The sequence below is a fragment of the Coprinopsis cinerea genome (assembly GCF_000182895.1).
Source record: "Coprinopsis cinerea okayama7#130 chromosome 9 map unlocalized cont3.9, whole genome shotgun sequence".
In the NCBI taxonomy this organism is placed as follows: Eukaryota; Fungi; Basidiomycota; class Agaricomycetes; order Agaricales; family Psathyrellaceae; genus Coprinopsis; species Coprinopsis cinerea.
This window is the reverse complement of record NW_003307536.1, coordinates 2,453,101-2,473,363: the sequence shown is the minus strand read 5'-3', so window position 1 is coordinate 2,473,363 and position 20,263 is coordinate 2,453,101. Positions and strand designations below refer to the sequence as shown.

The following is a 20,263-nucleotide window of genomic DNA, read 5'->3' as shown; positions in this document are numbered from 1 at the left end:
TAATACGAGGCAGTGTTCCAAGAGTGAAAGAGTCCATAGAGGGAATAAAGGAGCGAAGGAATAGGGGCAAGCGAAACGATAAGATGCGAGACAGATCAGATAAGATAAAGTGAAAAATAGGGGCTGTACCGGCTGTTCACGACATTACCCCCCTTCTAACCCTCATCGTCCTCGATGACCAACGGTAGGCGGCGTCCCAGTTCCCAGTCAAAGTCGGTAGGCGGGGCGTCGGTGAAATTCTCGAGTGGGCGCCATGGGAGAGAGCTGAAGATGTATAGCGGAAATTCGGCGTGGTGCAGAGGGGTGTCGCTGGTGGAACTCCTTCACGATCTCGGGCGCGTGCTCCAAGTTCTCCTCCGGTTCCCAAGTGTCGTCCGTCGACCCATAACCCTTCCAACTGACCAAATACTCCAGTTTGCGATTCTTTCCTCGACCTCTCCAACGGCTGTCCAGGATGTCGTGAACCTCGTATTCAAGCTCCCCCTCCAGTTCGACAGGCTCAGGCGGGGGTGGCAAAATGCCATTGACATCATTGCCTTTCCAGGGGGAGAGCTTGTCGACGTGGAACACAGGATGAATGCGGGAGAGGGACGGGGGAAGTTCGAGGCGGTAGTCGAGGTCGCCGATGCGTTCGGTAATCTTGTACGGGCCGAGTTGGAGGTCGCCGAGTTTGCGGGACGGAACCTTGATCTGGATGTCCTTCGCGTTAAGCCAAACGTAGTCGCCAACCTTGAATTGATGAGCCGTTCGCTTGCCGGACTCGTACGCATCCTTCTGCTGGGCCTTCTCGAGACGTAAGGCAGCTTCCACATCCTTGCGGGCTTCTTGTAGCTGCTGAACACGTTCATCAACGGGGCGAAGGTCGGTCTGTTTGCCAATGGGGATGTTGAAGTGGGGAATATACCCATAGAGAACTTCGAAAGGTGAACGATCATGGGCAGAGTGGACGCGGGGAGTTGATCACGAATTCAGCCATCGGTAGGTGCTTGTCCCAGTCATCCTGTCGGCGAGAGACGTAAAGACGGAGATACTTCTCGATTTCCTGGTTGGCCCGTTCGGTTTGTCCATTGGCTTGAGGGTGATAGGCGGTGGTGAGGTTGGACTCGATTCCGAGACGCTTGAGGAGGGTGCGCATGACCTTAGAAGCGAACTGAGGGCCTCGATCACTGATGAACCGGAGTGGGAGACCATGGAGACGGAATACTTCACGGTAGTAGATGTCTGCAACGCCTTCGGTGGTGATGTCGGATGTACAGGGGAGAGCATGAAGAACCTTGCTGTAGTGATCGGTGAAGACGATGATCGCGTCGTGTCCATGGGCTTCCGGTAACTGGGTGATGAGATCGACTCCTACTGTCTCCCAAGGCCCTTCGGGAACGTCCAAAGGCCGGGTGGCAGCCCGCGGGTGCTGGGTATGCTTTCTCCGGGCGCAGACATCGCAACCGTCGACGTACTTCTTGACGAAAGCCCGCATCGTGGGCCACCAGTACTGTCGTTCAACTCGCTCGAGGGTTCCGTGCACTCCGGGGTGTCCGGACGTGGGGTCGTCATGACACTGCTTGAGGACATCGCGCCTGAGTTCGTCGTCCGGGGGTACGTACACACGGCCCTTGTAGTACACAAGGCCGTTGTCCTCTTCCCCATTCGGGAAGTCCAGATGTGAGACGGCGAGGTCCTGACTTACGGAGCTGGGCGAGTCCGTCTAAGACCTGAGATTCACGGGCGCTGGCTCGACGCAGTCGGTCTTCGAGGGGGTTGGCAAGGACGGTGTGGGCGGCTGCGAGCTTGGCAAACAATTCTGGTTTGAGAACGACTTGTTGTTTGTTATCCTCTGCGTCTGCGACCTGATGAATGTCGAGGCGGGACAGGGGATCGGCTTGGGTGTTGGCCTTTCCGGGACGATGGGTGAGCGTGAAGTTAAAACGGGAAAGATAGAGGGACCACCGGGCCTGTCGTCGACTAAGGTCTTGTGCCGTGCGCCAGTATTCCAGGTTGGAATGATCGGTGACGATCTCGAACGGTTTGGGGAGTCCTTCCAGGAAATGTCGCCAGTCCTTGAGTGCTTCGATGATAGCCAGCATTTCTCGGATCGTAGATTTCGTAGTTGCGTTTCGGCTGGTTGCATGGGAGGCGGAGCGGAAGGCAACAGGATGCCAGAGTCCATCGTCGAGCTTCTGAAGGAGGGCTCCTCCAGTAGCAAAGCCAGAGGCGTCTACTTCAACGCGGGTTGGACGGTCAGGGTCCCATAGTGTCAGTATTGGAGCGGAGGTGAACGCGTTTCGGAGGGTATCGAAGGCTTGTTGTTGCGGTTCGTTCCACTGCCAAGGGATGTCCTTCTTGGTGAGATCGTTGAGAGGCCGGGCGATGGTAGCAAAGTCCTTGATAAAACGGCGATAGAAGTTGGCGAAACCCAAAAATCCACGGACGGCGCGAAGGTTGCGGGGAACAGGCCAGTTGCGAACAGCTTCTACCTTGGCAGGGTCCATACGGACTTCTCCCTCCCTGATGACCAGACCGAGGTACTCGATCTCCTCCCGCTCAAACTCGCATTTCTCCGGACGAAGGTAGAGGTCGTGTTTCTTGAGCCCGATGGAGGACCTCGTGCACGACTTGGCGGTGTTCGTCAAGGGTGGCCGTGAAGATGAGAATGTCGTCCAAATAAACAGCGACCTTTCCTGAAGCGATGAGGTCCGAGAATATCGAGTTCATGAGGGCCTGGAACGTTGCTGGGGAATTGGTGAGGCCGAAAAACATGACCAGGGGCTCAAAGAGTCCTTGGTTGGTGGCGAACGCGGCCTTCCATTCATCTCCTTCTTTGATGCGGATGTTGTTGTAGCCCCATCAAACGTCGAACTTGGTGAAATACTTGGCACCACGGAGTCGGTTGACGATGTCAGAGACGAGGGGAAGTGGATATCGGTTCTTCACCGTGATCTCGTTGAGCCTTCGATAATCCTGGACGAAGCGGAGTTTGCCATCTTTCTTCTTAACGAAGAAGACCGGGGAGGCGAGGGGCGATTTAGACGGTCGTATGTAGCCTTTCTTGAGATTCTCCTCGAGGAATCGGTTCAGCTCCTCCTGCTCGTTCTGCGACATGGGGTAGACCTTGGTGCGCATGGTGGCCGGTGCTCCTGCAACGAGGTCGATGGCATGATCCCAAGGCTTGTGTTCGGGGAGGCGATGGGACTCGGATTCGGAGAAGACGGAGGCGTGCTGTCGGTACTGGGGAGGAACCATCTCTTCGAACGACTTCTGGGGCTTGGCCTTCTGGGACTTCTCGGCGATCTGTTGGGAATAGGTGAAACCAGCGGCGCACCAAAGTTCGTCGCCTGTGTCTTCCATCAACCCCTTACGAACCCATCTCCGCCGGGTCATTCGGTTAGCGCGGATGCGGCAGAGAGGAGGCGCGCTTGAATCAAAGTCGGGGTCGGGCGCCGGGAACTCGTTGGTAGGAACAGGCGGATCAGGGTCGTTGTAGATCTGTTCGATAATAGCATTGCCGGAGGGTGATTCCTTTCGAGGGGGCTGTGCATCTTCGTCGGGGATTTCTTCGATGGTAACACTGGAGACACGAGGTGGGGGAATCTCCAAGGTGCCCTTGCGCCAATCAATCTGGGGGTTGATCTTGCGAAGCCAAGGAAGACCCAAGATGACATCCTCTCCCCCGAGATCGGCGATGAGGAAGTCCGTCCATTCGGAGTAACCGTTCAACCGTGAGTTCCAAGCGAGCGAAGTGAGTGATGTGTCCAGCCTGATTTGGGGTCCCATCAATATTGAGGGAGCCGAATGGGGTGTCGGAGTGGGTACGTGGTGATCCGATGCTTTTCCACAAAAGGCTTGTCCAAGAATTTGCCAGTAGCGCCACAGTCGATCATTGCTGCGGGGTCCGCCGTACGGTTTCTGCCTCTGAGTCTGATGCGAATGCGAAAATGCGAGGAACCGGGGTGTATTTCGCGCACAGAGCTAATAGTACAGGAGTAAATCGAGTCATATTCAGAAACAGCGTACGACGGTGAAAAGGGTGCATGCTTTGCAGCACGAACAAGCACCCGCTTCAAAAACCCTGTTGTTGGATCTTCTCGAGGCGCTCCAGGATGTCCTGTTGGTTCTTCTGAGCAACCAAGAGATCGGCGAGTGAAACGTTAGACGAGGTGGCAGCAGGTGGGGCAGGCGAAGTGGCAGCAATGGTGGCGGCGGGTGTGGAAGAGTCATCGAAGAGCGAGAAGGGAACCTCCTGGGGTGGCAGCAACGCGACGACGTTGGGTGAGTCCTCGACCGGGCGGATAGCCCATGAACTTGTCTTGGCAGACGTTAGCGGAGTGGCCGAGACGCTGACAGTGGTTGCAACGAAGTGAGCCGTGGTTGCCGTCCTTCTTGATGTGGGCGGAGGATCCGCAACCAAAGCATCGTCCACGCATTGCTTGGAGGAAATCCTCACGGGAACGGCCACTAGGTCCAACACGGGTCGCGTCGATGTCCATCGCATAGGGGTCACGGGCAGGGGCAGAGCGAGACGAGGCAGTCGGGGTCAAGAAGGAGGCGCTGCTTCCGTGAAACGTAAAATCGTTCTGGTTGACGATGTCGCAGTAGTCTTGAAGGGTCTTGGGCTTGGCATCGTCCGGTTTGGTGATGGCGATAAGATCCAGCATGAGGCGATCGTTGGAACTGAGTTTGCGACGAAAACGTGCCATACCATCCTTCTGGGATAGACCGGTGCGGGGAAATATCTCCATGAACTTGGCTGCGAACTGGGAAGCAGATTGTTTACCCTGGGTAAGGGCCTCGAGCTGGGCTTCAGCTGCTTTCTCCTGGTCGGCGGGTTGGAAGCGTTTCTTGAAGGCAGCCACAAAAGTGGACCAATCGCCACTGAAGGGCCAGGGGTGGGCGGCCTTCTGAGCAGCGTCGGCAGCAGCCTCGTGGGCGGCAATCTGATCCAGGTATTGGACAGCCCAGGAGGCAGCAGCACCCTGAAGGTACGAGAGGGCAGCTGAGATCCACTTCTTGTCATCTCCTTTGAGTTCGGACTCGGCGGAGGCCCAGTTGGTGAAATAGCGGAGGAATCGCTGGGTATCACCAGAGTCACCCTTGAAGGGCTCAGGCGCTTTGACGGGGCTTCTAGTGGAAGCGGTCTTAGCAGCCGTGAGCTTATCCAGGGATTGCTGGATACGCCTGGTAGTCTCTTGTTGCTCGGCAAGCAACTTGAGAAGAGTGGTGTCGGACATACTGAGATCGGGGATAGGCTTTGCGGGGTTTGGTAACGGGGTCTTGTTGGACGAGCGGCAGAGAAGTGGGTGGGGATAATAAAGATGGTGATAAGGTGGAAGTGGGAGGTTCGTTATCTGAGCGTTGGGCAACAGACGTGTCCTCCGACTCCCTGGGGATGGGAAGTGGTGTGAGGGCGCGGCGAGGAGTGAGGGTAAGGGCTGTGGTGGGGGTGGAGTGTCCGGAGCGGCGGAGACTTGTTACTGCGGGAAGGGCTTCTGCTAACGCGGCGTAGGTAACGTGAAAGGGGACGGGTGTTTCGGAGTCTTCTTCTTCGGTTTCGTCTTCCTTGTCGTTGTTGTCCTCTTCCTCACTGTCTTCTTCAGATGATGTTGACGGAGGGCGAAAGGACTTTGGTGCGGTGCTGGTGGTTGCTGTTACTGGGGCAGGGGTAGAGTTGGCGGAATGGAAAGACTGGGGAGAATCCTCTGGTAAGAGCTGTGTGACGGTTGGCGGCGGAGTTACTGGTGGGGATTTCTTCTTCGATTCTTCTTTCCTGGATTCGGCAAATTCGCGGGCTTTTACGGCGTTGTCGGAGGTGCAAACAGCAGCGTAGAAGCTGGCTGTCTGGAGGCGTCGTAACTGGTGAAAGGTGGGCCGGAGACTGAGGCGGTAGGGGCAGGGGGAACTGTCACACTCTACAACCTCTTCCTTGCTATCGAGGTGGCAGTCGATGCCAAACCACTTGTCAGGGTTGAGGTCTTTACTAGAGGCGAAGAAGTGTGGGTATCCTGCGCAGCTAATCTTGACGGTGTCGGAAAACCAGAGTTGCCAGAGTAAGACCTGATCGGCAGGTCAACCAGAGTGCCAGGGGGTCCGGAATGCAGGGACAACGATCGGCGTTGCCAGTGCACGGGGGTAGCTTGACCTAATGTCGCGAAGAGCGAACACTAAACCAAACCAAAGACCAGTAATGCGGAGCAGATAAGAGCGGCGAGTAAGATAAGAGCGATGAGCGACGAATGCAGATGAAGGCGGAAGCGATGTATTGACGAAGAGGTCAAGCTGAGGAAATACAGAGCAGACTACCTAGCTTATATACCTATTCTACAGTCTACATAGCCGCGATGAGTCAGAATGACAAACAAATGGCGAAACGTCGAAGAACAATAAGAAAGGTCATGAGGCTGCGCGAAGGCTGCGCGAAGAACAAGGATGAAACAATAATGGAACAAGAGAGTGTCAGAATGAGTCAAGAGGCAGTGCGTAACAATAAGAACAATGGAAGTGGGGCGAAGGGTAATACGAGGCAGTGTTCCAAGAGTGAAAGAGTCCATAGAGGGAATAAAGGAGCGAAGGAATAGGGGCAAGCGAAACGATAAGATGCGAGACAGATCAGATAAGATAAAGTGAAAAATAGGGGCTGTACCGGCTGTTCACGACACAGGGAGTCGACCTACAAGCCGTCGGCCATCTGCATCCCAGCCCTTTACCCCCCCGTCGAAGACGGTCACTCTCTCAAAGACATCATGCCATGAATGAGTAAAAAAGTAGTGTTTGCGTTTCTCACAAGTCGAGATGTACATACAGCATGTAAATTAGTCTGTGTGTATAGTAGTCTGTACCAGTGGTCCCGAGTGTCTCGACGAATCCCATCTTAAAATTCAGTACTGCAAGACCACTAGAAGTTATTCAAGACTTGGTCGAAGAACAAAGATAGATAGATAGATATAAACGTCCTCAGAGGAGAACATGCACAAAACGTCGCACCGACAATCCTAAACCAGGAGCCACAGCCGGTGCTGCCCATGCGCTTTGGATTTCAAGACTGAGCAAGCAGAGGAAGGTGAGTGGGGAGGTTAGGCCTAGGGTATTGCTTTGGCGATTTCGGAGGGGGAGGGTGATGGCACACCCGCCTTTTGATGAATGGTGGCCAAAGCTCTGTTATACCGTCCGTGTCTGATATTTCGGTGCCCTCGACTGGCCATCGCTGAAGCGTAGCGAGGACTCAAAAGTGGGGAGCGTTGCGAAGGTGTGGCAGGAATCGAGTTCTGCTTGAGCCTTTTCTCGGATGAATCGTGTTGCGAGGACTGGACACGAAGCGCCTTGGAGGCTTGGATCGTGATTTCAGTATATACTCGACATACTACCCCAGACCTAGAGAGTGGATAGGGACTGACATCGCGAATAGGAAACTATTCCCGTCCTGTTTTGTGAAGTTTGATCAGAAATTCGCCTCGAGTGGCGAAAACGAAAAGCACTCACCAAAAGAAAGCAGACAAGCATTGATATCCCAGTTAGAACTTGAGGTCCACATGATACCGATGTCAGACTCGATAGTAAATGAGTAGCAGTTACTTACTGATCATCAAGAGCACGTAGCTTATTCCATTATTTCTCAGTGTCGCTAGCAGCGCACTTTTGAGATTTCTGTACTCGGAAGTATGGATACGATATACAATCAATGCGAGAACTGGAGTAAAAATGATTAGTGTCGTCACTCGTGTCCTAACGAGCCTCAATTGACGCGACTCAATCACCTGCCGTAGTCGACAGCGGTATTAGGAAGGAAATCCCTATCAGAAGCAGGTGTTCATCGCTGGCAGGGGTGCAGTGTATCCCTGCCGGAAGGTCGGTAGCTAAGACTTGAAAGAATAGCGCGAGTTCAGACAAAGCTTTATCAGAATCGAGAGACAAGAAAATACCTACATACGATTGACCTGAAGTACCAAGCTTCGAGGAAGAAAGTAAGTGAGTATGATATCTAATGTATATGCGTTGGAATCGGTGAGTGACAGTCGGTCGAGGACGAGTTTCAAAGGCCACGCACAATAAACTGAGCCGCCAGGTAGATCCCCAATGGTCGACTGATGTAATTGTCTTATGTATGAGAACACACTTGAGTCCAAGGGGCGAGTTACAGAGTACGGAAACGGTTGGCTGGAGGAGCGCTAGCGTGGAGACGTTAGTACAGTATGTAGGCGGTAGAGTGTATCGCGCGATTCAGATTGAGCTTCGGGTTTTACTTGCGACGCGGTATATATTTACTCTACATACACACTCTTGCGCAAACGTGGACTTGGATTTACTTACCTCGAAATTTTTCAACTCGAACTTGAACTGCGCGCAGAGCCGCGACAGAAGCCGATTCCTCCCCTCCATATTATAATATATACACTTCGAGTTACTTCGAGTCTGCACTTTGCTTCGACTCTCCAGCGCTCGAGAGAGGAATTTGCGATCCAAACCCTAACCCCACACCCCACCCAACTGATGCCGCGCGCCAGCCTCGTGTTGTTGAACGGACGAACGACGAAATCCGTGACGACGACAGTGACGGGCCCCTTCTCTCTCTATTTTTGTTCGCGCTTTCCCTTCTTCTGTTCTCACACACAACCCACGCCATCCCGACATCTGGAATTTATCCAAGCCTACTGCCTCGTGGCGATCTTGGAGCTGTAGGAGATCCAGGTTGGATATCGATAACGAAGGGGGCTCCAGAGTTGTTCAGGTTTTCAGGTATGTAACCGTTCAGGCCAGAGTTTGAAATATTCTTGTCAATTGGCCGCCAACCACCTGCGATTTTTTTGCAGCCCCTGAGGCCTGAGAGACTGGGATTTCGGGGTTAGAAATTCAGGCGTCGTCGGACTTTTGCACTGTTGGACCCTGACGCAAACGACAAACGACCAACGACCACCGGGGGCGCGCTGCCGACTCGACTCGAATCGAATCGACAGGACAGACTGGCAGCCAGCCAGCCAACCGACCAGCGGACGACAAACCGACTTATACGACAGCAAGCACACAGAACAAAAAGAAACGAAGCGGGAGAAGAGAAGAGAAGAGAGGGGGAGATACATATATACGAGAATTGTGTTGGGTCTGGGTTTTTAGCGACGTGTTGACGTTGTAGTGGGCTACAGGTGAGTTGTGGTTTCGTCGTTACGCTTGGTGGGTGGCTGCCAGTTGGGAGCGGTGACTAGCTTCTGAAATATTCGATATTCAATTCGCATTCGAGTGCTTAGACGTATCTAACCACCTCCTAGACCCACGACAACAAGCAAAACTCGAATCCAAAATGTCATCATCTCGCTCACCATCGACCAACCCTACACCGCCAACGCACACCACCACAACAACGCTATCCTCGACACTCCTAACCAGCACCTCCCCACCCACGCTCCAAGAATCGATCAAAAACTCGACGAAGCAGTGGCAGGAGGACCTTGCCTCGCTCTTCAAGCACGCAAAGGACCGGTTCCCAGATGTGGTTTGGGAGACGTCGAACGAGGGGTTGTTGGAGGACGATGGGCTGGGGCTGTCGGATGGGTTTAGTGTTAGTTATGTGAATGGGTATGGGGACGAGGAGGAGAGGAGGAGGACGGTGTTGAGTCGTGTGAGGGTTGAGGAGGTGTGGGGGCATAAAGGTGTGTCTTATCATTCACTTCTCTATTATTGAAGGTGGTACTAACGAGAGTGACTAGCGATTGTATATGCACGCGCTCCCCCGTCGTTCCAGAACCGGTATTTCTCATTCAACAGGCCGCACGGCGCGACGTCGCCTTTGGGGTACAACCAATCCGATGACTACCACGGGACCGACGATGACCACCACTCGCATTTCCAGCACCAGCAGAGTCTCTACCCAGCGGAATCGAGTGTCTCGCTCGGCCTCGACCTGCGCACGCCCTCGCCTTACCGCAGCGGCACGCCCTCGTCGATGGTCCACCCGACGACGAATCTATTACGTATCTCGACGACAATCAACCCGGCTTTGTTCTCCAATGAGCTGGAGTACCTCTACACCGGCCAAGGCTTCGGCGAAGCCTTTGAATTCCTGTTCGATTCGTCCGAGCATGCGGCTCTTGGTGGTGGACTCGTTACCGGCGTCGACGGCGAAGACGGGGAGGGTGGTGGAGGAGGAGGGGTGGTAGACGCCGAAGCACTTCGGATCGATAAGCTGCGCAAGGACCTGGTGTTCATGTGGCGCTCGCGGTTGTACTCGGACGTGCGTATTGCGCTGACGGGCACTTTTGCGAGTTCTAGTGGGACGCATGAGAACACCACCGCTATATTCTCGAGTCATCGGTTTATGCTCGTTTCGAGGAGTCCGTATTTCCATTCGGCGTTGCTGGGAGGGTTTAATAGTAAGAGGAGGATTGGAGGAGTTGGAGGAGGGATTGGGGGAGGGGACGATGGAGACCCGCCGACGCTTACGCTGCCTTCGCCACCCTTCACACCCGCCTCTCTGCATTTCACCTTGGGATTCATTTATACCGGCACCCTCATCTTCAGCCACAGGACGTACGACCTCTCCACCGCCTTTGCCATCCTCCGCGCCTCGCTCTACCTATCGCTCACCACCCTCCACGACGAGATCCAAGCACGTATCACGACTGAGATGCTGCACGGGTTGTTCCACGCCTTCCTGCCCTTTGCCGAATACGAGAAACTCACGCAAGGAAAGTGGGGTGTTGGGGGGTGCAGGTGTAGGCAGTGCGCGAGGAGGGCGCCGAGGGTGTTGGAGTTTAGTTTGGAACCGGACGTAGGGAACCAGCATCTCGAGCGAGGCGCCAGACGCGCACTGGTAGGCCTCTTCGGCGAGGGATGGTGTACAACCGAATTCGCGTCCCTCCCTCCCAAACTGCGCGAGTCCCTCCTCAAAGGCCTAGCCAAACGCACCACCCCGCAAAACGTCTGGGCTCTCCTCTTCGCCGCCGAGCACGCCTTGCTCAAACTCGGCCCCGTAATAGACGCCTGGGCTGATACGGTTAGGGAGAACATTTTTGCGGCGAGGAAGGTGGTGGATGAGGTGCTGTGTAGGGAGAGTGAGAAGTGTTTTGGGATGGAGGAGTGGGTTGTGGGTGTGGTTGGGGAGGATGGGGAAGGGGTTGGGTTTGAGGATATGGAGAAGGTTGAGTGGGCTATGGCCGCGGTTTTGAGAGGTGTGAGGGAGAGGTGGGCCGCGGGGGTTTATCAGGTGCGTTCGTTGTCCTCTTTCCTGTTTCCTCATCTCTCCGCTGCGCGCATATACTCACTCCCGCCCCCTACAGACACTAGTATCCTCCATCCTCCTACGCCCTCACCCGACTGAAGAAAACGCACCTCTCCTCAGCGCTACATCCCCGATTAGACAACATGTGGAACAGACGAGGCTGGAGTTGCTCAAGTGGATTGGGAAGCGGTGGATTGGGATACGGAATGAACATGGGTTTGATGAGCTTGAGGGGTGGGCGTTGAAGGAGATTAGTGATTGTGAGTTGTCGAGTTTCTGGGTTTGGGGTTTCCTTGCTCGTTGGTTTGTTTTTTCGCTGTTGATTTGCGGGGAGGTGTGCTTTTTCTGTTGGGTTATGGGGAGACCTTGGTTTTACGACGAGGTTTTGGTTGGTTTCTCGTGGGGTGAACCTTTGTTGGACGCGAACGAGCGGGCGATACGTCCTTTTTTCTCCCCCTTCCTTCGTTTTCGAGTTTACGCGTTTGTTTTTCACTCTTTTGTTTTCCCTTCGCTTCGGTTCAAAGTGATGGGCGTTGTTTCTTTATTGTCGGGGCTTGTCTTGATCGTCGAGGCTTGTCTCGTGGTTGGCGAGGGCTGTCCTGCAGATGAGAGAGTGAAGGAGGAGGCGTCAGATGTGCACGACGAGAGCGTTCGTCTTCGCGGAGTTGACAGGCTCTGATTATCCCCTTGGCGGCGTGCGTGATCCACGCCCTTTCCCTCTGCGGCCTCGACTGGACCTTGTCCTTGGTCAAGTCTGCTCGTTCGTTTGGTCCTCGTCGTTCCATTTCGCTTCGACCATTTTTGTTCTGTTTCACGCTCTTCATTTCCTTCACTCGCTTCAATCTATCTTCCTCATGGCTCCGGATCTTGGACTAATTTTAACCCCTTCTATTTCACAGATATCGAAGTACCTATCGAAGATCTGCTCAACCCCATCCCCGCCGAGAAGTCGTCACCGCGTGCAGGTGGCGGGCACGCTCAATCCGCTTCAGCAGCCTCGCGCACCAAGACCGGTTCAGCCTTCCTCCGTCCTCACTCGCAGCACCCACACACCTCGCGAATTGACGCCGACAGCGACACTGCGTCTTCGATGCGCGTTAGCGTTCTTACTCGCAACACCAGCACTGTTTCTAGCAGCAATAGGTATGGGGAGAGGAGCTATACGGCTTCGTTGACGCCCTCGAGGAGGAGGGGTGGGGGGAACGAGAGTGTGGCTAGTAGTGTGAGGAGTTCGGCGAGGAGCACGGCGACGTTTGAGAGTGGTGCTAGTGGGAGTACGGTGGGTGCTAGTGGGAGGAGGAGGGTCACGGGGGGTGGGTCATCCGTCGTCAGTTCGTCGGTGGCTAGTACTCGACGCGAGGCTTCCTCTACGGTTTCGTCTTCGCGCGCTGGAGGGGCGAGGGATGGGGAGGACTCGCCTGCGAAACGGATTGCTGCGAGTGTGAGGAGCAGGATGAAGGCTGATGAAGTTAGGGAGAGGGAGAGGGAACGGCCGGATTCGAAGTTGACGCCTGTGGAGGCGGATGTGTTGCGTGCTGGTGGTGTGGAGAGTTTGTATGGTGACGATGAAGACCTTGACGACAACAACGACGATGATGATGAGGATGAGGGGGAGATGAGGACTGCGCCAGAGGGGAGGTCGACTGTCCATGAGGATGATGATGATGGTGCGTTGACGGAGACTGAAGCTGGGGATGGGGAGGATAGGGTTACGGATTTGGAGGATGGGGAGGAGGAGCCGCAGGAGGGTGATTCGGATAAGAGTGTGGATGGGCGTAGCACGTCTACGGCTGGAGGACGACGTCAAGCACGACAGGTTAAGCGGACGCCTACTTCCGCTTCCTCTTCTACCACCTCCTCGTCTGTTGCTGCGAGGTCGACCGCCAACCGCACGCCTACCAGGACAAACACGATGTCTTCGAGGCGCACGACGCTTTCGAATGCGAGTTCGATGAGTGCTAGTCCGGCTGTTAAGAAGATGGTCATTACGAGGGCTAGTTTGGCGGGATCGGGAGTGAGTTTGTCGACGAGGGGGTCGGTTAGTTCGATGAGGAGTGCGGCGAGTGGGGTTGGTGGGAGGAAGGTTAGTGGGGGGAGTGTGGTTAGTGGTGTTAGCGGTGTTAGTGGGACCACAGGGCTCAGTAGGAGTACGGGCGTCAGTGGGAGCACGGGTGTCAGTGGCCGACCGAGTTCGAGGGGGAGTACGAGGACGGGTACGGGTACGACGCTCAGTTCGAGGTCTACGGCTTCGAGGTCCACACTTTCATCCATCACGACGTCGACGACTTCCACCAGGAGTTCGACGTCGAGACCCGCGAGTCGGCTGTCGAGTGTGAGCACGAGTACGGCGGGTGGTGGGAGGCCGGTGTCGACGGTTAGCACGGCCTCGAGTACGACGGAGGGTACGTGGCGGACGGCCTCGCAGGGTGGTGGGCTGGCTACGTCGCCGCTGTCGCCGACGGCTCCGTCCTCAGCGAGGACGAGGAAGACGAGTGCGGCGAGTACGGTTTCGACGGCGAGTGTGAAGACGACGACGACTGCTACTACTGCGTCTGCTGCGAGGGCGAGGAAGGTGTCGACTGGGAGTGTGGCGTCGAGGAAGGAACCACCTGCGGGTGCGAGTGCGAGTGCGAGAGCGAGGAAGGTTTCGACGGGGAGTGTGAGCAGTGTGGCTAGTTCGAGGAGTCCGGTTGCCAGGAGGGGAGGAGGGAAGGCTCCGCCTGTTCCTGCTATTGACCCGACGAGGTTGGCTCCGGCGGTGGGTGGTAGGAGGAGTGCTGGTGTGTCGCCTACGGCTAGTTCGTTCAAGGGTACGTCGCCGACGACGAGTACGAGCAAGCCTGGTTCCTCGCCTTCGAATAGCACGCAGAGGCCTGGTGCGGCGGGTGGTAGAACGAGCAAGGGAACGCCTTCGTTGAGGAGTTCGGCGTCGTCTGCGAGTTTGGCGAGTACGGCTGGTGGTGGGAAGAAGGGTGTGGGAGCTGGAGGGACGGTCAAGAAGGTTGCGTCGAGCCCTGCTGCGGGTGGTGGTAGTGCCAAGGGTGGAGAGAAGGAGGACGATAGATCAAAGCGATCGCCGGAGAAGAAGAGCGACAGTCTGCCCACGACGCCAGCGCTATCCACCAAGTCTCTCGGGTCGTCGACGAGTGTATCGTCGGACGCCACGTCTGTCGCTGGTGGGGGCGAGCACAAGAAGACGAGCAGTTCGGCGTCGAATTCGAGTGTGGCGACGCTTACGATGAAGAAGCGCGATTCGGTGGATACGATTACGGGTCGCACGAGGGCGGCGTCGCCGCCTCTACCCGCCCTCCCGCAGCAGGAGGAACCCGAGCCCTACGACCCGGCGGATTATGTGCCCAAAGGCGCGACCCTCGACATTGGTATCCCGTGCATCATCTCGTGCAAGCGCAAGCGGTTCAAGGCGTATGCGCGGTACATTGGCGAGGTGGCGGGCGAGCTGGGTCCGTGGGTCGGCGTCGAGGTGCCCATGCCGTCCTGGGAGTCGGCGAATTACGGGTACTCGTCGATTAGTTCTTCTTCCACCTCGGCCTCGTCGCACCCGACCAGCGAGATTGACGATCGGCAGTGGAACGACGGGAGTTGGGGCGGGATTCGGTACTTTGAGATTTCGAATCATGGAGGGGATGGGTGGGGCGGTGAGGATCGTGCGTCGAGGCGGCGGAGGGTGGATGCGGGGAGTGTGGGTGGTGCGGTGTGGGGGCACCAGTCGTCCTCGTCGTACTCGGGGAGCAGCAGTATGTTTGGGGGGAGTGTGTTTGGGAGGGGGACGTTGAAGAGGGAGGGGGATACTTTGAGCATCAACGCGGATAGGATGAAGAAGATGAGGAGTGTTAGTCCGACTATGAGCGAGAGCAGTAGTATGGTGGAGAGTCGGGGCTTGTTTGTGAGGCCTCAGCAGGTGCTGTATGTCGTGGATGCTATTGGGCCGGATTAGTCGATGGTTCGATGGTGGTACGGTGCGCGATACCTCGTATACCTCTTTTCTTGGTCGCCTTTTTACAGTATCCTATGGTCTTCTCTTCTCGTTTCGGTTTTAATCGTTGGTTTTTCGGCATGACTCTTTCATTTCATGAACCCCACCTACACGCTCTTTTGCATTTCCGTTTCCTCTTTTCTTATACCTCTCTCTCTCTCGAATTGTTATCGTTCGCTCTCATGATTTTTACACGCTTTGTAGCATCACATACACACACTCGTTCCGTTTTTTCTCTTCTTGTTTCTCTCTTCTCTCTCTCTGTCTCTCGCAATTGGCGCATTGATTCGTAATACAAGACTTGGGAAATTCTCCTCTGGTTACCCCGTCTGTTCGTTTGTTCGTTGTTTCTACTACGTCCATGACCACCCCTTTCATACTACATACATAGCTATAATACTGCTTTCTTGTTCTCGAGTTTCGGCGTTTGAATGAATTACAGGTTTACAGTCGACAGAATATGGTTAAGCTACAGCCAATGCTTAATAGAGGGTCCTCCGGGGTCCCTGTTTATGTTCGTCGTTGTTCCCACCTGGAAAGTGTATTCCGATAAGTTGAAAAGAAGGGAGTTCTTGGATGAGATGGAGTGAGCATGGATGTAATCCCTTCGACAGATAAACCTGAAGCCTTAAGCGCTCATGGACGACCTGGGCCAGTTATTCGAATTTCGTCGAGTGAATCCCCTCTCAAATCCTGTCGCCCGTTGTCCAATTTTAGGGAAACAGTTCTTTCTTCGCAACTCCGGGGACATCTACGGCGATTGTGCACGAGACGAAGATCTTAGATGCCCACATGAACTCTACTCGGACGGTAACGTCGTTCGACAGAAAGCGACCACCCGCTAGGGTTTCTATCCCGGGTTCGAAAGGGAGGACGCTGTTGGAGACCCTTACCCGTAACTCGCGTTTTTCGGCGACTTCTAGCTCGATTATCGTCATCTCGGCAGCTGACCAGAGTGGCGAGGAGTGGTCGGAGGGAAGTGTTATCGCCGTTCCTAACCCCCGACAGCGATGAACAGAAGATGGTAGAATCTATTATCCACCAATGTCACTTCTACCTTTTTTCTCGAGGGTGTACGCAGTCGAGCACACTTTAACGCTTGGGACAGCACTGGCCATTGATATCGCTGTTGAAGGTTCATCGTAGAGCTAGAGATAGAAAATATATCCAGAGATTCAACTTCCATTGATGAGAATGACAGACTGCAAGGCGCTGGAGGATACACTGAGTGACGATAGAGAACTGGTCGGACTATACACGTCCCTTCTCTCTCTACGAGAGTATGCGGGCTCATTGGTTATTAGAACTACAACAACTCAACTCTAAGCACTGGAGGTGACGCGGGCCGCGTCGACGTCAATGAAAGGTGCCAAAGCCTCCATCCAACCACTAACTCTCGTCTCCCCAGAACATATGCCGATATGGGCCGCCTCCGGCGTGTACACGACGCTCATAACAAAAATCTCGTGTCCCAGCAATCGCTGTAAGACGCGAGTGAACGTCTCTAGTAACGACCTCCCATTTGATGCCGGAATGCGCGCCCTTGCGGGTGGCCTATCGGAGTCGAATACGGTCAGAACCGGAGTGCAGACTCGGCTGTGTTGGCAACTGCGTTGGTCGGAGTCCTGGCTATCCTCCCTCAAGCTGGAGAGCGGGCAAAGTCGTTAGATCATCGGTGAGCCGCGCATACGAGGATACGGCGACGTACAGCATAAGGATATCATCCGTGACCCACCGTTCCCTCAACGCCCCCCACTCTCTTTCTTTCTCCTCTTCACTCATCGGCCGAACATACGGCCCCCTCCTCCAATCATCACTCGCTTCCTCAAGGTACACCACAGTCGTATCACCCGTCGAAGTGACGTTCACAATCCTCGTTCCGCGTCTGATGTGCATTTCCAAGCCATCCGCCAAAGTGTAAAGCGTGCCGATCGCTTCTTGGAAGATGGGGTACGACACTGACACTATCTCCGTACCACCAGCTAGGTTTACAATGTTAAACGTGGGTGCTGGGCGACGGATAGGCATCCTAGACTTGTAGGAATCCGTCAATATATGTACTACGAGTGGGAATGGAAGTTCGTTCTTACACACTGGAGTCTTGAACAACGAATAAGACGGGCGGGAGCAAGAGAATGGGAATTACATGACTGTTCGAACACTTCGTTTAAAAATTCATGGGTTCGCTCAATTTTCTTGCGTTCTCATCGGCATCCCAGGACCCACTCTGAGCCCACGCAGTATACTCCCCCCCCCCCCCCCAAGGACTCACCAATTCGGTACAATGCCGTCAGACATTTGCTTCTCTCTTCTGTGCATGTCGCTTTTGTGGCTGTGCTTGCCTTGGGCGTTATCAACGGTGTAATGGGACTTCCTCAGCCCCCCTCGACCGCGACTTTGCAGACCATGGAGCAGAGACAGAACGCCTTGGACCTAATCGATTCCGCGGCGCTGAAACCGGCGAGCTCGAGATCGTACCAGGCCCTGGCCTCCCCTCACTCGCATCCCTGGTCTTTGTGCTGTCGAGCACCTCCAGCGTCTCAAACTCAAACTCGCTGAACACGACAATGAACTTGAATCTGGGTCAAACTCGCTCACCAAAAGGTTCTGTCACGAGTGGATGCCAGCCACGGTCGTATTGCTGTAGGTCACAGATTCAGAATGACCGTTTAGCTCGATAACTCTCAACCCGGAATGGGTTTCTGATCTTTTCGCTTACTCTCGAATTAACTGCTCAAGGACATGTAATTTGGTGCACTATCCCTAGTAATGTCAATCCTAAGCGGTGGTATCTGCGCCCATGAAAGGAGCCAAGGCTTCCGTCCACCCCATGCTCCTATCTTCTCCCGCCTTGGACATAATGACGATCTGTGCCACTTCAGGATTGTAAACGAGCGACTCGACCCGAATCTTGTGGCCTAACAAGCGCTGCAAGACTCTAGTGAACGTCTCTAGCAACGATCTTCCATTAGAGGCTGGGATTCTTGTCCTTGCTGGTGGACTGTCGGAGTCATATATGGTGAGAACCGGCGAAGGACCCTTGCCGTGGTCCTCGCTGCCTCCCCTTGAGTTAGAAAGCCTGTGAAATCATTAGCTCGTCGGTAAGGATAGATATGTGATGAAAGCTGAACAAGCGGGACGTACGACTCCAAGATATCGTCCGTAACCCAGCGCTCCCTCAAAGCGCCCCATTCTCGTTCCCGCGACTCTTTATCTAGTGGGTGAAGATACGGTCTAGTGAACCAGTCATCAGCTGCTTCCTCAAGGTATACCAAGGTTCTGGTACACGTCGAAGTCACGTTGACGATATTTGTCCCAAGCCTGATGTGCATTTCCAAGCAATCCGCTAGAGTGAAGAGCGTATCGACCTCGTCTCTACCAATAGCGTATGATATCGATACTGTCTCCGTGCCTCCGGCAAGGTTTATGACATTAAAGTGGGCTATACGAGGAGCAAGCATGCTAGACTCATCGCAAGCGTCAAGCACTCTACGAATGGGAAGAAGCTGCGCATTTACATACCTGATTCTCGGACGCCAAAGTGGACGTGGTGGGAGGAGGGAGAAATTACAATCTCCTGACGGCCCTACAACTCTTTTAATGGGGTATCTGAGTTCTGTGTGTTCTTGTAGGCCATATGTAATCCACTCCGGACCTACTCAATTCCCCACAAGTTGGAATGGAATTCGTTTCATGATCATGAGATCAATTGGGCCCCTACAAGAAACGATTTCTTGCACACTCTCACAAGGCTGCAGCATAGCATATTTCTTCTACATCACATCAGGGATACCCACTGTCGTCTACAAACCACCCCACTCGACATCTTCTTAGGTCTAAGTGAATACAAGATCAATGCTCCGAGTATGATTCGGGGCAGTAACCTGTAGACGCATCGTGATAGGGATTCGATGTTTTCAGTGGAGCTGGCACTCAGTGTGCATGTGTGTGGCTCTTGTCCCTCCCAATGTATTGTCCCAAGAAGTTTGAGTGTTCGTCGTCTTATGACTAGGGCATCCTACAATCCCGAACGACAACCCGCCTTAGACGGAAACACCTACATCATAGCCCACGGAAACAGGCGCACAGTCGCAGAGAGATACGTAAAAAGCGTATATAAGGAGTCGCACATACTCCCTCAATACATATCAATACCCCTGACGCCTGAAACTCCTTCCCAAGCCTGGAGTTCACAAGCATTCAAACCCACCACACCGCGGCATAGGTAAAGCCTGAGCATACCGTACTTGACACCATCCTCATCAGACTGACACCTAAGACCTCTAGATATCGAACACAATGCAGCTCACCTTTGGCCTCACCACCGCTGCTATCCTGGCGCAGCTTCTGGTTCACGCCAGTATCTCCGCAGCCCAATATGGCCACGGTCGCGGCCTCGAACGGCGAGACCTGCTCAATCTCCTCATTGAGCTTGAAGCTCGTGAATGGCTCGAAGAGCTTTCAGGGAGATCCATCCCAAAGCGTTGCAGGGTTGTAAAAGGCTCGGGCCGAGGCCCATGCGACGTTAACGCATGCGCTGGCTTTTGGATAACTTGCATGGATGACTCCTGTGAGACAGTTCCTGATGAATTACATCCGGACTTTCCAGAGGAGTGCAGGAACTGTATTTGCGTAAGGCGACTCATGGCTTAGATACAGCATGTATTCATTTCGAAAGATATAAATTTTGTTTGGCACCTGTACTGGTGCTCTTGATATATCAAACATCTCTACTTAGTGATTAAGCGAGATATAGCCTATCTCTAGCTTAGAGACGGGGCGGCATGTCGATTTGCTCGAGCTCGAGCCCGCGCCCATTTGATCCGGAGAGCCGATTAAACCAGCAGAGGGCATCGACATCGGATTGGGAGGATGGCGAGTAGTTGAAACACTCACCTCTATTTCTTTACTGTACACTCATGGCCACGAGTTCATAAGACTCCTCTCCAGCGCTACAGATGGTCTGTCTTTGTGCGCACATTCCCTACATACCGTTTCGCTCTTCGCGCTTACCAGATCTCGTCCAAGCTCTCTTCTGGACGTTGGTGACCTGTGGCATCCGGCATCTTGAA

At 54.3% G+C, this 20,263-nt stretch overlaps 5 protein-coding genes across 5 annotated transcripts; 2 read left to right on the top strand and 3 right to left on the bottom strand.

Annotated features, from left to right (window-relative positions):
* Positions 1-7,067: 7,067 nt before the first annotated feature.
* CC1G_10015 (hypothetical protein) lies at positions 7,068-8,364 on the bottom strand (the record flags this gene model as incomplete). Its single annotated transcript, XM_001832749.2, has 6 exons — positions 7,068-7,315; positions 7,565-7,675; positions 7,912-7,966; positions 8,033-8,069; positions 8,102-8,142; positions 8,296-8,364. The coding sequence occupies 6 exons, from the start codon at positions 8,362-8,364 to the stop codon at positions 7,068-7,070; spliced, it is 561 nt and encodes a 186-aa protein (XP_001832801.2).
* Positions 8,365-9,280: 916 nt separating this feature from the next.
* Positions 9,281-15,152, top strand: CC1G_10014 (hypothetical protein; the record flags this gene model as incomplete). The annotated part of the gene is made up of 4 exons (XM_001832748.2): positions 9,281-9,629; positions 9,687-11,182; positions 11,256-11,457; positions 12,097-15,152. 4 exons carry the CDS (start codon positions 9,281-9,283, stop codon positions 15,150-15,152), a joined length of 5,103 nt encoding a protein of 1,700 aa, XP_001832800.2.
* A 1,361-nt stretch (positions 15,153-16,513) lies between these two features.
* CC1G_10013 (hypothetical protein) lies at positions 16,514-17,219 on the bottom strand (the record flags this gene model as incomplete). Its single annotated transcript, XM_001832747.2, has 2 exons — positions 16,514-16,835; positions 16,900-17,219. The coding sequence occupies 2 exons, from the start codon at positions 17,217-17,219 to the stop codon at positions 16,514-16,516; spliced, it is 642 nt and encodes a 213-aa protein (XP_001832799.2).
* Positions 17,220-17,969: 750 nt separating this feature from the next.
* CC1G_10012 (hypothetical protein) lies at positions 17,970-18,652 on the bottom strand (the record flags this gene model as incomplete). The annotated part of the gene is made up of 2 exons (XM_001832746.2): positions 17,970-18,270; positions 18,336-18,652. The coding sequence occupies 2 exons, from the start codon at positions 18,650-18,652 to the stop codon at positions 17,970-17,972; spliced, it is 618 nt and encodes a 205-aa protein (XP_001832798.2).
* An 838-nt stretch (positions 18,653-19,490) lies between these two features.
* On the top strand, positions 19,491-20,030 carry CC1G_10011 (hypothetical protein; the record flags this gene model as incomplete). The annotated part of the gene is made up of 2 exons (XM_001832745.1): positions 19,491-19,823; positions 19,959-20,030. The coding sequence occupies 2 exons, from the start codon at positions 19,491-19,493 to the stop codon at positions 20,028-20,030; spliced, it is 405 nt and encodes a 134-aa protein (XP_001832797.1).
* Between the last annotated feature and the right edge of the window lie 233 nt (positions 20,031-20,263).